Consider the following 16071-nt stretch of genomic DNA (forward strand, 5'->3'; position numbering starts at 1 on the left):
AAGTTTAGGAATGAAACAAAAAAACATCAATTCATGATTGACTTGTATTTAGGTACTCGGAAAAAAAATTCACAAAACAAAAGTAAAAATATACAAAAACAAAACCAAAATACAAAAATAAATTCATCCCCCTTATCTCGGCTAAGTATGTGTATTGGAATTATCCACATTACTCGCGAAGTTCCTCGGTGAAGTATTCAAAAAGCAGACATGTGTTGCTGGGGACTTTGTTGCGCCCCTTCTTCTTCCCAGCAATAACACATAGAAAGTGAAGGGAGGGCAATAAGTAATAGTCTAACCAGTCCAGTCTAACCAAGAGGTATTAGTCTGCCCGGGTAACTGGCTCGAGGAGGTCAGACAGGCAGTCGCTCCTTGTAAAATACTGGTACTCAGCTGCATCTGGTTAGACTGAAAGCCGACCCCAACATAGTTGGGAAAAGGTTCGGCAGCTGGTTTTATGTAATTTTGACGTTCGAACGGTGCTGTTTTTCAGCCTGCTTTGAATTAAGGTTCTTTAATTTTGGACCAATGACGAAAGAGTAACCTACAGCGAAACTCCTCGTATCACCAACTTCGCGAGTAGCATGGAGTCTATTCATGTCTTAGCGCAGGATCCAGGCCCGTGTGGCCAGCATGGCGAGCGCGGGGAGCGCGGGCGGCGGGAGGGGGCGAGGGGCGCGGTTGCACCAGTTGCCGGAACACACGCAGGCGTGGAAGCGCGCGTACAGGGAGACGCCGCGAGACATCGCTAGGAGCGACGCCATCGGACTCACTATGCAGCCGTTTTCTACGTTCTGAAATAGTGACAGAACCGGTCATCAGGCTTGATAGTCGTTGATGGTGAATTCTGGGCTGAAGTGGTTAGCTCCTAGAGTCGGTGTTGATCTGTCACTGTCGAGAAATAAACTTACAAGGAGAACTATCTTGAAGCAGTAAGGAAGAAAAGTTATTTAGGTATTATGTACTATCAGGTTACCGTCCCATTGGGCTATGAGAGTGAAGGAATAGTAAGTACATCTGCTTGCGCAAATGCTTGTGCATTATTATGTCCTGTGCAGCTGGCTGAACTCCAACTGAGATAAACCGCTGTGGCTGAAATCGGCATTAGACGAATGTCCCTAGTTTAATTTCAAGTTACGGCTGACCAGCAGTTGTCCCTACCACTCTGTCAAGTGGCCAGTAAACCTACTCGAATATCTAAGCACCAAAAAAATTACAAACTAAAACTGGTGGCTGGAGCCCCCTGATACCGACTATAAGTGCCAGCTCCAGCTTAGCCATCCTCTTGCTAGCGAAATGCAAGCCCATCATGGGTCGGAAGCGAGCGCGGCAGGTGCGCTGCGTGTAGACGCCCGTCAGGTCCGTCCAGCGCACGCCGCAGCCGCCCGTGAAGCGCCCGTAGATCGAGCGCGGCTCTGAAGGATTCTCCACGTAGTTGTGCCTGGAACAATACGTCCAGTCGTTTGGACTTGACAGTCGTGGTGCCCTAGTGTGTAAAGAACCAACCTTTCGAGTATGAGTGTGTAGATTCGATTTAAGGTCAGGCAAGTACCAATGCAACTTTTCGAAGGTTGTATGCTCTTTCTAAGTTTATCTTAAGTTGTAGTTCCCGGGTGTCAGTGAACATCTTCGGCAGTCATAATGGGTAGTTAGAAGCCAGTAAGTCTGACACCAGTCTTACCAAGGGGTATTGAGTTGCCCGGGTAACTGGGTTGAGGAGGTCAGAGGTCGCTCCTTGTGGCACACTGGTACTCAGCTGCATCCAGTTAGACTGGAAGGCGACCCCAATATAGTTGGGAAAAGACTCGGGAGATGCCCGAGGACCATCTAGCCAGCCACTCACACATCGAGATGTCGGCAGTATTTCCTGAAGGTGGCGATCTGTCCTCTGGCGCGCGCGTCGATGGGCGCGAGCGGCAGGAAGTCCCCCGAGAACGCGTCCGCGCACGCGGCGCTGCGCGGGATCTCGGGCGTCCTGAGGCCGCATACGAAGCACTATAACACACAAATATTTTTTCAGCCTTAGCATGACCACCATGCATAAAAACAACTTTTGGCGACCGGAGAATCGACATAATGACAGATTAAAGAGAGATTTCTATTATCCTAAGTATGGCAATGTTTGACACCAAGAAAATAAATGTTTATTTTCTTCAATCGACAACGCCGAGCATGACGACTACATTTTCTCCACTTTTAACTTTATATTATGACTAGCTGACCCAACAAACTTCGTATCGTTTAAACCTTCCCCGGACCTCTACAAACATTTTAAAACCAAAATAAGCCAAATCGGTCCAGCCATTCTCGAGTTTTAGTGAGACTAACGAACATTTCATTTTTATATATGTATGTCACCGTAAGATTACAAACATCGTTAGATTACAATCTATCTCGAGAGATTGTAAACTGTCGAATTATTGTGAACCGTAACATCTGATTGCAATTTAACGCATTATTTTTCGCTATATTATAATCTATCGATGAGAAATTGTAAATTGTCAACTGTCCGAAAGCTCTCCCTGATTGGTCAGTCTTTTTGTAAGATCGACCAATCACGACCAGCCGTTCAGTTCCCATGGAGGAACACGTAAGTTTCCACGCATATACAAATATTAAAACACGAGAAATTAATGTAATTTAGGTTATGTTCGGAAACTAACACTAATTTGTTGGTTTATCGTTCAAACTGCTTTTCTTTGGTTCATCACAGATAAATTTTACATCCTCAACACTTTTATATAACTAATAATCAATCAAAAATCTAAAGATATAAGTTATTTTCAACAGGAAATCAATTTATAATCACGAAAACACAGTTGTTTACACAATCGACAACAAACGAAATAAACAAACAAAATGGCAAATGCCGGAGCGGCGGGGGCACATTACGTTCTACCATTCAGCGCGCAAGATGCATTCCGTTCTACGCCAGTTGACAATTTGACCGCTTTACATTAGTTAGTTAGTTAGTTACAGCCTATTTATCGTCCCACTGCCGGGCACAGGCCTCCTCTCACACGGAGAAGGATTGAGCATTAATCACCACGCTTGCTCAATGCGGGTTGGTGATTTCAGACTATATAGTCCAGGTTTCCTCAAGATGTTTTCCTTCACTTTTTTATCAGCCATTGGTGTCTAAGATATACTTAGAAAGTACATACAAACTTAGAAAAGTTGCATTGGTACTTGCCTGACCTGGATTCGAACCCTTTACATTGATAGATTATAATATAGCGAAAAATAATACGTTAAATTGCAATCAGATGTTACGGTTCACAATAATACGACAGTTTACAATCTCTCGAGATAGATTGTAATCTAACGATGTTTGTAATCTTACGGTGACATATATAAGACTAGCTGATACCGCGAACTTCGTATCGTTTAAAGCTTCCCTGGACCTCTACAAACATTTTAAAACCAAAATAAACCAAATCAGTCCTGCCATTCTAGAGTTTTAGTAACACTAACGAACAGCAATTCATTTTTATATATAAGAAGAAGAAGACATGTCAAAAAGTATACCTACATATCTCATCGGACCTAGACAAGCGTACGCACAAGCATATTATTTAATTCAACAATAATTTCAAGTTCTCAAATAGCATTTGAACAGGCTTTGGGATACTTCCTTTCCCATCCTTTTCCCTCCCTATTCTACACTAGCTGTTGCCCGCGACTTCGTCTGCGTGGGCAATATAGAATTTCCAATTTCGTTTATTTCATCGTTCATTGCCCCTGTGGGTGATAGCGTGATAATATATAGCCTATGTGTTGAACCGGCCTCCAGGTAATAGTCATGCAAAATTTGATTTAAATCCATGCAGTACTTTTTGAGATTATCCGGGACAAACATACAGACAAACAGATAAACAGACATACAGACAAAAATTCTAAAAACTACATATTTGGGTTCAGAATCGATCATGGATCACCCCCCAAGTATTCTTTTAAAAAAATATTCAATGTACAGTTTTGACTTTCCTATCATTTTATTATATGTATATAGATAGATATAGATAATCATAAAGCACCGAACGCAACCATAACTGCGCAACGAACGCCATCTATTGAACTCATAGACAAAAGAATTCCAGTTTCAAACTCAACAATGGCCGGCCGGCATCGATAACTGCGCGCGCGGTGTAAAAATTCAAGTTAAACCTGTGAATACGACTAAAAGTGCTCTGGTGTTGTGATCCCTGTGTTCGTGGCATCCTGTAAGTACTTGATCTTTCATTCATTTAATCTCACAGCCTGTTTCTAGCAAAATACCTAAATCAAGGCGTCCCCGGCTGGACGCCAAACTCAATCAGCATTTAAAAAGTATGTCGGGGTCATACCTTCGTCATATGGACAGTTTTTATGCTGAGAAGAATGAGCTCAAAGTTTAAAGAAACGCTGTATTGGCTTTAAGCCTCTCGACCTCTCAACGAGACATTCCGTGATTGGTATACAATGTACTCTCCATTCTGTATGTCGCACTTGAAAGAGCCGAGGTTACTCTGTCGTAATGTTCCTAACATTATTCCCATCACGCTTGCCTGATAGTCTGATGGTGTGACATACCTTGCCGACTATGGATGTGTTAGAGAAGTCGTAGGCTGCCGGCGTGGTGGGCGTCGTGCTGAGCGTGCTCGCCGTCGGGCACGTCGGCACGCCGTGTCTGCAAACACGACGGTCGTTAACAACGTGCATTTAACACTCGGAGACAAAATAAGTGGGTTAGGAGAGACTAAGACTAAAGTAGTTATATAGGCAAATAAGTTATATTTATATTTAAACATAGTACATAGGGGTACATAGGGAGTACATAGGGGAGTGCCAAGGGGTAGTATATACGGGAGTACAAGGGGAGAACATAAAGGAGTACATAGGAGAGTACATTGGGAGTACATAGAGGCAGCACATAGGAACAGTACATAGGGGCAGCACATAGGAGGGTACATAGGAGAGTACATAGGGGAGTACATAAAGAAATACCGGACTACATAGCAGTAGTTATCTGCGTAGAAATACATGCGAGTCAATAGTGTGATGATAACAATGACTTACTCAATGAGTGTCCTATTGAACTCCTCGGTGAGGTTCCACTCGTAGTCGTAGGTGAGGTTGGCGATGATGTCATACATACATAGGAGTGAACAGTGTGTTTACAATGACTTACTCAATGAGTGTCCTATTGAACTCCTCGGTGAGGTTCCACTCGTAGTCGTAGGTGAGGTTGGCGATGATGTCATACATACATAGGAGTGAACAGTGTGTTTACAATGACTTACTCAATGAGTGTCCTATTGAACTCCTCGGTGAGGTTCCACTCGTAGTCGTAGGTGAGGTTGGCGATGATGTCATACATACATAGGAGTGAACAGTGTGTTTACAATGACTTACTCAATGAGTGTCCTATTGAACTCCTCGGTGAGGTTCCACTCGTAGTCGTAGGTGAGGTTGGCGATGATGTCATACATACATAGGAGTGAACAGTGTGTTTACAATGACTTACTCAATGAGTGTCCTATTGAACTCCTCGGTGAGGTTCCACTCGTAGTCGTAGGTGAGGTTGGCGATGATGTCATACATACATAGGAGTGAACAGTGTGTTTACAATGACTTACTCAATGAGTGTCCTATTGAACTCCTCGGTGAGGTTCCACTCGTAGTCGTAGGTGAGGTTGGCGATGATGTCATACATACATAGGAGTGAACAGTGTGTTTACAATGACTTACTCAATGAGTGTCCTATTGAACTCCTCGGTGAGGTTCCACTCGTAGTCGTAGGTGAGGTTGGCGATGATGTCATACATACATAGGAGTGAACAGTGTGTTTACAATGACTTACTCAATGAGTGTCCTATTGAACTCCTCGGTGAGGTTCCACTCGTAGTCGTAGGTGAGGTTGGCGATGATGGCTATGATGGCGTTGATGTCATACTTCACGCCCGGCGGGAACGTCTCGTTGCCCTTGGAAATCTTAGACACGAAGAAAACTTATAGGCCGCGTTCAGGTATGTTCGCTTTCAGTTATTTTATAGAACTTTTTACAACTTATGGATTTTTAAGGTGATTCCTTAATTTAGAAAGAAAAAAGTGTAAAGTCGAAGTAAAATTGTCGTCACGTCTTTTTGAAGACATGGTAAAAAAAAATTGTATAAACGGCCATATTGTCTTCAAGCCACTAAGGGATTGTTCACACCAAACGTATTGTCCGCCGCTGACTGTGAGTATACTCACAGTCGGCCTCAGTGTGAACGTCGACTCAATCTGCAGTACGCGTACTCACCAAGCCGACAATAGGCTATAGCGTACGATGCGCTACATGTGTGAACAAAAGAATACGCTCGTGTAGGTTCACACTAGATGCGTACGCTGAGCGGCCGACTATTCTACACATAAAAGAGCTCAGTATTTGAAGTTGCGGCGGAGCGGCGGTGCGTACGCGGCGGAGCGGCGCTATTCGGCAACTGCGTCCGCGTAGCCAATCCGCGTCCGCCGTGCATAGTCGCGTAGTAAAATAATCGGCTACTGAGAGTCAGCTACAACAGACGACCGACGTAACAGCGTATAGTCGGTTCGGTGTGAACGACAATTTCAATATATATGGAAAAGCAATAAACTGCGTAACGCGCGCTCACAGTCAGCGGCGGACAATACGTTTGGTGTGAACGATGCCTTAGTCAACATCATCATCCCAACTATGATGGGATCGCCATAGGCAATCTTTTAAAAAAAAAAATTACCTACTATACAATTGCGTACATTGACCCGGTATTTATAAATGCTAAAATAATTTAAGTATCCATCCCAATTACACATGCTTTAACAGGGTTTGAGGATATAAAGCCCAAACTTATCACATGTATGCCAATCTTTTACTGCTTTGTTCAGTTTCACAAGGCAGTTGTCGCTATCCTAAAGAATGTATGGAGCTTACTCCATATTTTCCTTATCTCTAACCACAAAACATGGACAGATAGATAGCTTATAGAAATCCGAAGTAACTTAATAATCTAATATTCAGATCACGATCACGTTACCTGTCCCCTTCTTGAAGTCGTCCGCCGCTGAAATATAAACGTATATGTTGAGTATGAGTATGGTGTTTATAGAATCCTGACATGGTGATGGAGATTTGAAGGAACGAATGCCATGTAAATATAGTTATCGGCACGGATAATGAGCTCTCGGCGGAAGAGTGGGGATCGCAATAAACCAATAAATCACTTCTGGGTGAAGGTCAGGGCTCAATATCCTTGCCGATGATCTATTAATATTTTATTTATTTGAGACTTTATTTCGTCTGCAAGTTCGACCACGTCCCGAGTGAACTATATATGTTTCTCACCAGGGTATCGCCTGAATATATTCATCTCAATCGGTTTAGCATTTTTAATTTATTATTTTTCTCATAGCTGTAGAGTTAATTTTGTCGAAAAACGTTTTCCTTCTCACTATCTTCCACCGGTGGCTACAACTGCATCCCATGGGAACTACCTCGCATAGCCAGATAAAATCGGTCCCGAACTTTCCCAGATAAAAGCGCGTTCAAGCAAAATTACTAACGGCCATTTAGAATATTCTTTTTACCTGTTACCTATTTTGCTTACAAGTGACAGGAATTTGACCTTACTTGTATGGGGGCTAATGTGAAAATTCTATCTTTAGTAATCATATTAACAGAAGATTGAATATTGGGAACGCTCGTAACTCTTTAGCTTTACAATTGGAGAGGTTGTTTAGGCAAAGTTTTGATATCTTACCGATGACTTCTCAGTTACTTTAACGGTAGTGGCGGAGGTCTGGAAACAAAACGCCATGTTAACCACTACATCATAATGTTAAGAGTGCATCTACACGGTGCAAGTAGCTGGCGCATGTTGAGGCACAAAGTCAAAGTCATTTATTATTTGCAAACATGGGTACAGGCACAGGTGTTACATTTATAAAAGTTCTCCATATTCTACCTTCACATGGGCATGCAAATTATATAAAACAGTTTCAGGATTAAATACAAAATAATAATAACACAAGCACAGGTTACATGCATTTTAAAAACGTGCGGATCCAGCGACTCAAGCGTGTATCAAAGCTTAACCCACCCGCGTGCTCTTGTCACTTGCGCATGTTAACTTGCTCCAGCTACATGCACCTTGTAGATGCACCCTAATGTTAAGCCTTATTGGTCTACGAGTCGTTATGATCTACTAGTTACCCCTAGATCTCGGCAAGATCGCCGGGTCGGGCCGAAATTGCTTTATGGGTTTTAGAAAGTTTCAAAAAGCAGCCCCGAGTCTGGAAGTTGGTGATTGATTCACCCGTGCATCGGACAGCACGTAAATGTCGGTCCTGCGCCTGATCTCTCTCCGGTCGTGTCGGATTGCCGTCCCATCGCGCTATGAGAGTGAACGAATAGTGAGTGCACCTGTTTCTGCGCAAATGCTTGTGCTCTATAATATGTCCTGCTCAGCTGGCTGATCTCCTTATTCAAGAACAGCCGAAATGGCCGAAAAGTCTTGGATGCCACTATGATATCCATCCACATTCATGCTCAACTCCTTCCTCATAACATAATAATCATTCCTCCACGTGATTGTGGTCTTAGGTAAATGACTTTGACTTTGAAACTGGTGAGTACTCATAAATAATAAATAGTTTCTTACCTCTGGAGGGCCTGGATCCTGCAAAAACACGTCATTTTAATTGTGGGTAGATATTGAAAGAAATAAAGAAACATTTACTTGCATAAACTTAATTTCATATTGTAGTTACATTGAAGGGTTTTAACCTATGTTACGTTGTTTTGCTTTCTAGAGAGAGGCAGTTGACATTAATCAAACTAGCAAACAAAAACTAATCAAACACAAAGAATATAAATGTATTTCACTTATCCATAAATTATTTCCTTAGGTAATGTTTCTTTTGGCCTATATTTTTAATTTACTATCTGACTTTTTTGTGAAGACAATGATGGAAGGGCTTTGTATAATATTTAGTAAGCATATTGATTTCTTACCGCTGTAGTGAACGCGCCATTTGTTCGTTTCTGAAAACAAATAGCCATGTTAACTGTGAGCCGAGAATACCGTAACTTACGGCAGATTTTAATAACCAATAGGTATATCTGTTGATTTGCTAGGACAAGATGGGAATTAACTCTTCACGTTTAGGGCTAATGTCAAAAAATCCATCTCTGGTTCAATCGCAAATCAATAGATTAGCAGCTTATCTCTCTTAAATAATTCCAAGAAACTCACTAGAGATTCTTTTCAGTATTTACAATATTTTTCTCACATTACAAGTTATCCCTAAGAAAGTTATACAATGCTGGAGAAATAAATATATCGGGGCTTGTTCATATAAACGCTTGCGTGGTTCCTGTAAGCCCTGTAGACTACCCGCTTTCTCCCTGGATGTGAAAGAATTCATGGACCGGGCTCCTAATTAAGTTTAAACAACAACTCCCGAAACTTACACACACACATACACACAAACTCACACGTACATTAAAATGTTATTAAGTAGAATTATTATTTCGTAAAAAGCTACTGTTAAACCGTCCATCTTCTTGAAGGTGTGTCCTACCTGTATAATATATGGAATGCTACCCGTGCATCGGAGAGCACGTAAATGTCGGTCTTGCGCCTGATCTCTCTCCGGTGGTGTCGGATTGTCGTCTCATCGCGCTATGAGAGTGAAGGAATAGGGAGTGCACCTGTGTCTTCGCCAATGCTCGTGCACTATAATAAATAATAATATATGTCCTGCGCAGCTGATGAGAACAGCCGCCGTGGCCGAAATCGGCCGTGGACGCCATTTTTATGGAATGCTAATAAAGGCTTGAGTATTGAGTAAACTGATTGTTACCTGCAACAATTCGTACTCCTCTTCCGTCAGTTTGGCGTGCTGTAATGAAAACCTCACGATAAAATAGTGCATCTAAAGATACCCTTCCGAGGCGTGAGTCGCGACAGTTCCGCACGTCTTCTGTACGCGACAATTGGCACGTCATTTCGTAATGCATGGCGCCGTTTCCGGGGCATGCGACTGTCGCATGAAATCGACAATAATCATTGGTCTATACATTAAAATATTGGGACGAATAACGAATTAGTTGTACCCATTTTTAGCCGTTGGTCTTCAGGCACGCGACGGAGGCTTGCGTCGGAAGGGCACCCTTAACCAACAGTTGTATTAGGTCACACATAGACAAATTGAGGGGGTTTTATGAACACATTGACTCCAGTGGGGCTCCTTGCGGGATTGTTCGCGCGAGTTACCGCGGCGCTGGTACAAAGGAACATGGTGGGTTTAGTCAGTAAGAGTCTGACACTCCCTCACATTGCACCTACATCGGGAGAGGTCATTTGATGATTTTACACCAAAATACAGTATGATACTGGTTCGTTACCTGCAAGGCATCCAGCTCGTCAGGCGTGATGATGGCCAACTGAAAATCATTATTGTAATGTAGTATTCGTTATAACGAATGAGTAGAAATAAAAGTAGGTAGTTATAAATGCAAGACTTATTTTGTTATATACTAGCTGACCCCGCGAACTTCGTATCGTTTAAACCTTCCCTGGACCTCTACAAACATTTTAAAACCAAAATAAGCCAAATCGGTCCAGCCATTCCGGAGTTTTAGTGAGACTAACGAACAGCAATTCATTTTTATATAAAAGAAGACTAGCTTCCGCTCGCGGCTTCGCCCGCGTGGTGTGTTGATAAAAAGTAGCCTATGTGTTATTAATCCAGAGTGTTCAACATACATACATTCTCACAAACTTTCACATTTATAATATTAGTAGGATAGGATAGTAGGATTAGTAGGGTAGTAGGATAGTAGGATTAGTAGACAGTAGGATTAGTAGCGTCTTCTTTCTCTACTAGACGCTGTTGAAAATGGCTTTTGTATAACGAGTAGTGATTGCTTACCAGATCCGTAAAGTTCTTAGTTCTATTCTGAAAAGAAATTTCCATGTTAAATTACTGCTTAATTAAATGAGTGTCCATTATTGTAGAGTTACCTGTTTCTTGCGCTTTCACCCTGGACCCTTGAAAACTACTGCCCGTACCCGGATAAAATATAGCCTATGTGGCTCGAGGATAGATCTTCTTAACAGTGAAATAATTATTCGAATCGGTTCAGAAGTTTTGGAGGCTTTGGGATATAAACAACAAACAATACTATATCAATATAGACGGGCTTCTGCCGGTGCACCTAAGTACCGTGGAACACTAGGGTGTATTCAGTTGCCCGGGTAACTGGGTTGAGGAGGTCAGTTAGGCAGTCGCTCCTTGTAAAGCACTGGTACTCAGCTGAATCCGGTTAGACTGGAAGCCGACCCCAACATAGTTGGGAAAAAGGCTCGGGAGAGGATGACTAGGAAGTGATAAAGTGTTAAAAAGGATCATATTGTTACCCTTATGTCTGCCAACACCTTCGCTGAAATCTTTGGGGCCTGCAACAAATATATCATGTTCACTTGACACGTTCTAAACGGCTTGCCTTATACACTGCTTGCTACTGGTGGAATATAATTGTTAACTACTAGGGCCCGATTCTGCTAAGTTAATAATGTCAAAATTGAATCGCAATAGCAGTTTTAACCTTATGGGGTATTCTGCTGCTAATATAAGACCAATCGTATTACAACGACATTCGATTGGTCTGCCATTTGGTCTATACGGTAGTTTGCTCTACAATCACGTTGCAATCGTAAATCATTTGCAGACAAAATTATTCATTATTGAATGACAGAAAAGGATAAAAACGTTTCTTTCAAAAAAAAATGCGGAATGCCACATAGGCTTCAATCGTAATCGAGTCGGGATTGGATCTTAGTCGGATGTGAATCGTATGTTGCTTAAGTAAAATTAGGAGAATCAGGCCCCACAACATTCAGTACAAAGCGTGTGTATGATAGGATAGTTATCTCGATTTCTTACCAGGGTAGTAAACTTATTGTCCGTCTTTTTCTGAAAACAAAGCATCATGTTAATATGTGTGTCCAACATACTGACCGCTAAATATACTTTTTGAGTTCCCGCGGTTTCATGGGATCTACTCGTAACGGGATAAAAAACTATAGCCTTTGTTACTCAGGAACAGTGTAGCTTTCCAACAGTGAAAGAATATTTCAAATCGGTTCAGTAGTTTTGCAGCCTTTAGGTTTAGCAACAAACAAAAATCTCCTCTTTGTATGAACACTAGCCGTTTTCCCGCGGTTACACCCGCGTCCCATGGGGACTACTGCCCGTACCGGGATAAAATGCATATACATATAGCCTATGTTACTCGAGAATAATGTAGCTTTCTAATGGTGAAAGAATTTAAAAAATAGGTGCAGTAGTTTTTGAGTTTATCCATAACAAACAAACAAACTAAGTTTTTCTCTTTATAATATTAGTATAGCTTGGTTATTAATATAGTAGGACGTCCACCAACAAGGTGGACAGACGACCTTATAAAGGTCGCCGGAAGACGCTGGATGGAGGTCGCCTCCAACAGGTATCTGTGGAGATCTAAGGGGGAGGCCTATGTTCAGCAGTGGACGTCCTACGGCTGAGATGATGATGATGATGGAAAGATTGATGTTACCTGCAAGATCTTGTACTCTCTCTGCGTTAAGTTGGCGTACTGAAACGAAACAAACATTACACAGGTACATTTAGAAACATTAACCAGGTGCACCGAAAATCTCGGATTCATGGGAAGCTATAGATCAAATCGTTAATTTTGCTAACAATATGAGTGCCTACAAAATAGGATGTTACCATTTTAAATAGGAGTTCAAATATATTCTAAACTGGCAACACTATTTGTACGGGGCAAATGTCAAACTTTTTTTAATTAGAAAAATATAAACAAAATAGGTTATTGAAATTAGAATGATGTTGAGTTACCTGCAACTGTGCCAGCTCTCTACTTGTCAAGTTGAGTTTCTGAAATGTCAATGTTCACGTTAATTTATTAAAATCAAAATCAAAAGTCATTTATTCAAATTAGGCTGCAAAACAGCACTTATCGAAAGTCACAAATTTACAAAAGACCCAAAACGCCCGCCCTTCACCACTTCCTATGTGTTTGTGCTGGGAAGAAGAAGTGGCGCAACAAACTCCCCAGCAACACATGTCTGTCTGTAGGTTAGAAGAACCTTTTTACATATAAAGTATACTGCAGTAGTGTACAATATGCAACCACCACATGCTAGCTAGCACTCACCCTGCATACCTGCATAACTCAAGCTGCTAAGTATATCCGCAATGGCGATCCGTTTTAATGTAAATATAAATAAAAGTAATTTAGTGACTTGTTTAGGGAACTATATTTCCTCCCCACTGGGGGGGAGGCATGAGGGACCTGCAGTTAGGTGGGCAGTCGCCGTTGGGGCACTGGACGCCATAGACTACAAACTCCAAGACCCCCTCCACTCAGGCGAGGTCGGAGTACCGCTGGGCCTTTTAAGTGAGTATACCGGGAGCGTCTTTCCCGGGGAGTCCTACATACCCCTCTCCGATAGGAAAGGCATGCGTAATAGCATTTTTTACCCAGCGACAAAAAAAATGATAGAAGATAGATAGATAGAATATCAGTAGGGATAATGTACAAATATAATTTAACAATAGAAAAGGCACCTAAGCACTCGGCTATCAACCAATGTAATATTTAAAGGATGGAGTTTATAAAACTCATGCTAATTTTAAACCCCCTTTTCCAGACAGTTATGCTTGATTATGTTCGTTGCCGTAGAACACCAATTTTCTGTAGATTGTCCTTTGTTAAATTTTCTAAATACAGTGGAAAGGGTTCGTATGAGACTTTGTCCAGTGGTGGACATTTGGAAGTTTAATAATGAAAACCTCAGTTTCTTCGCAATACAGGTTTAATAATCTGAATTCTTGATATTTTACAAAATGAAATTATAGATTTTCTGGCGACGCAACCGTGTACAATATAGAAGTGAGTAATATAAAAAGTTTGCGGGTGAACGTAAAACAAAAAAATAATTATTTGATAGTATCACATCAAAGTGTAACTTGTTGCTATTAAAAATCACTAGGCGTAGGTATGGCGCAGACATCTTCCCCCCCGTTGAAAGACTCCTTTCAACTACATCAGTCTTCATCCGGTAAAGATGTAGGCAAGGGACAGATCCGAGTGAGAGGTCTCCTGAAGCAACCTCTGGTAGTTTGCACATCTGCGACTCGCGTGACTCCGTCGGTCCCCGGGAACAGGCGGCTGACTCGTCCCATTCGCCAACTGAGTGGTGGGACATTATCCTCATGGAGAAGAACTAAGTCGCCGACCTTTAGGGATGCTGATTTAGTACGCCATTTTGAGCGCTGCTGTAGCTCTGCTACATATTCCCTTTGCCAGCGCTGCCAAAAATGTTGATGTATTTGTTCAAGCTTCATGTAGCGTTGAAGGTTGTTCTGGTTCTCGTGCTCGAGCGATGGACCAGGCAATGCATTTAAGGCACGCCCTATCAGAAAGTGACCGGGAGTTAGGAAATGGTAATCGTTAGGGAAGGGAGAGTGGGCATAAAGGTCTACTGTTGAGTACAGCTTCCACTTGTGTGAAAAGGGTACATATCTCCTCAAATGTTAAATGATTGTTTCCCATAACGCGTTTTAAGTGGTATTTCGCGGATTTAACGCCAGCCTCCCAGATGCCGCCGAAATGTGGAGCATACGTGGGAGAGAACACAAACTTCACACCTTCATTGGTAGCAAAATCGACTACAGGCTCATGATTGGTTTTAAGAAAATTGCCTATTTCCTTAGCAGCTGCAACAAAGTTGCGGCCGTTATCGCAAAATATCTCCGCTGGCTTGCCCGTCGCGATATAAATCTGCGTAATGTCATAATAAAAGCGTCTTTGGACAAATCACTGACGGCTTCCAGGTGCACACATTTATAGCGAAAACATACAAACAAACATAAATAGGTTTTAGTTAATCGTGCACCTCGACCCTTTCTATTTAGCGTGAGGAACGGACCAGCGAAGTCAACGCCAACAGTACGAAATGGAAAATCAGGTGTGATGCGCTGTGCAGGTAAGTTTCCCATCATGGGAGTTAATGTTTTACCTTGAATGCGTCTACATCTGACACAGGCATGTACTGTGCGGCGGGCCAAGTGCCTACCGTTTATAGGCCACACAGTTTCTCTTACACAGGCCAGCAACAGTTGAGGCCCGGCATGCATGTTCCGTAAGTGTTCATGTTTGAAATATAATTTGGTGAGTGGATGAGAGGCGTGTAAAAGTATGGGATGTTTTTTAGTATAATTATAATTTGATAATTCTATTCTACCACCGACTCTCATCACCTTGTCATCATCCAAAAAGGGTGAAAGTGACAAGAGAGATGATTTGCTACTTAAATTTTTATTTTTAACAAAATATTGTACTCTACAGCAAATGAAGTTTGCTGAGCAATTTACATAGGCTAGTAAAGGATGATTCTAATTCAGTAACACTAAATTTACCAAATAATTTATCTTTAGGATTTTTATGTCTAATATTATGTATAAATCTATTTACATACGCAAATATGCGTCTTAATTTTAAAAACGATGAAAATTTATCTATTTTTAGAATTTCTGTTACAGGTTCCTGGACAACAGCGGAAGTGGATTTCATCTCAGGTAAGTCTGTTTCATTTATTAATTTATTTAAATAGGGCCAATCAGATTCAGGCTGTATTAGAAATTTTGGACCTGACCACCACAAATTAAGATTGGTAATTTGATCTGGACTTACGCCTCTTGAGATCAGGTCAGCTGGATTCTGATCAGTCGGCACATAACGCCACGACGAACTATCGGTAAGTTCATTAATCTCGGCAACCCTATTTGCTACAAATGTTTTTAGCTTTGCAGAATTACCATTCAACCAGCTGAGGACAACGCTAGAATCGCACCAATAAATGATACGATCAACCTCACATCGTAGAGAACTGGTAACTGTCTTGCACAATTTTGCAGCCAACAGAGCAGCACAAAGCTCCAGACGCGGTATTGTCGTCGGCTTCAACGGCGCCACCTTAGACTTAGCACACAGTAAGT

The 16071-nt window shown here is 41.8% G+C and overlaps 1 protein-coding gene and 2 long non-coding RNA genes across 4 annotated transcripts; all 3 read right to left on the reverse strand.

Moving 5' to 3' along the window:
* Positions 1-310: 310 nt before the first annotated feature.
* LOC110380417 (uncharacterized) lies at positions 311-2011 on the reverse strand. Its single transcript, XR_010277892.1, has 3 exons — positions 1844-2011; positions 1255-1441; positions 311-794 (listed from the first exon to the last, which is right to left on the reverse strand). It is a non-coding gene; the product is annotated as an uncharacterized LOC110380417 (long non-coding RNA).
* Positions 2012-4556: 2545 nt separating this feature from the next.
* LOC135118971 (uncharacterized) lies at positions 4557-7801 on the reverse strand. 2 transcript variants are annotated; one of them, XR_010277894.1, is made up of 4 exons: positions 7761-7801; positions 7038-7064; positions 5059-5973; positions 4557-4669 (listed from the first exon to the last, which is right to left on the reverse strand). It is a non-coding gene; the product is annotated as an uncharacterized LOC135118971 (long non-coding RNA). The 2 variants fall into 2 exon arrangements; XR_010277893.1 differs by having other exon boundaries at positions 4581-4669; positions 5843-5973.
* A 1188-nt stretch (positions 7802-8989) lies between these two features.
* On the reverse strand, positions 8990-13240 carry LOC110380410 (uncharacterized). The gene is made up of 9 exons (XM_064041931.1): positions 13226-13240; positions 12907-12945; positions 12602-12640; positions 11950-11979; positions 11424-11462; positions 10936-10962; positions 10409-10447; positions 9865-9903; positions 8990-9043 (listed from the first exon to the last, which is right to left on the reverse strand). Exons 1-9 carry the CDS (start codon positions 13238-13240, stop codon positions 8990-8992), a joined length of 321 nt encoding a protein of 106 aa, XP_063898001.1.
* Positions 13241-16071: the final 2831 nt, after the last annotated feature.

The sequence above is a fragment of the Helicoverpa armigera genome, chromosome 27 (genome assembly GCF_030705265.1).
Source record: "Helicoverpa armigera isolate CAAS_96S chromosome 27, ASM3070526v1, whole genome shotgun sequence".
In the NCBI taxonomy this organism is placed as follows: domain Eukaryota; kingdom Metazoa; phylum Arthropoda; class Insecta; order Lepidoptera; family Noctuidae; genus Helicoverpa; species Helicoverpa armigera.

Excerpts from the sequence above, each read along its gene's own strand:
- LOC110380410 (XM_064041931.1), bottom strand. Across the intron at positions 11,980-12,601 it reads GAGAGTACAAGATCTTGCAG|AAAAAGACGGACAATAAGTT; the intron begins GTAACATCAATC and ends CTTTGTTTTCAG. Across the intron at positions 11,463-11,949 it reads ACAATAAGTTTACTACCCTG|GCCCCAAAGATTTCAGCGAA; the intron begins GTAAGAAATCGA and ends TATTTGTTGCAG.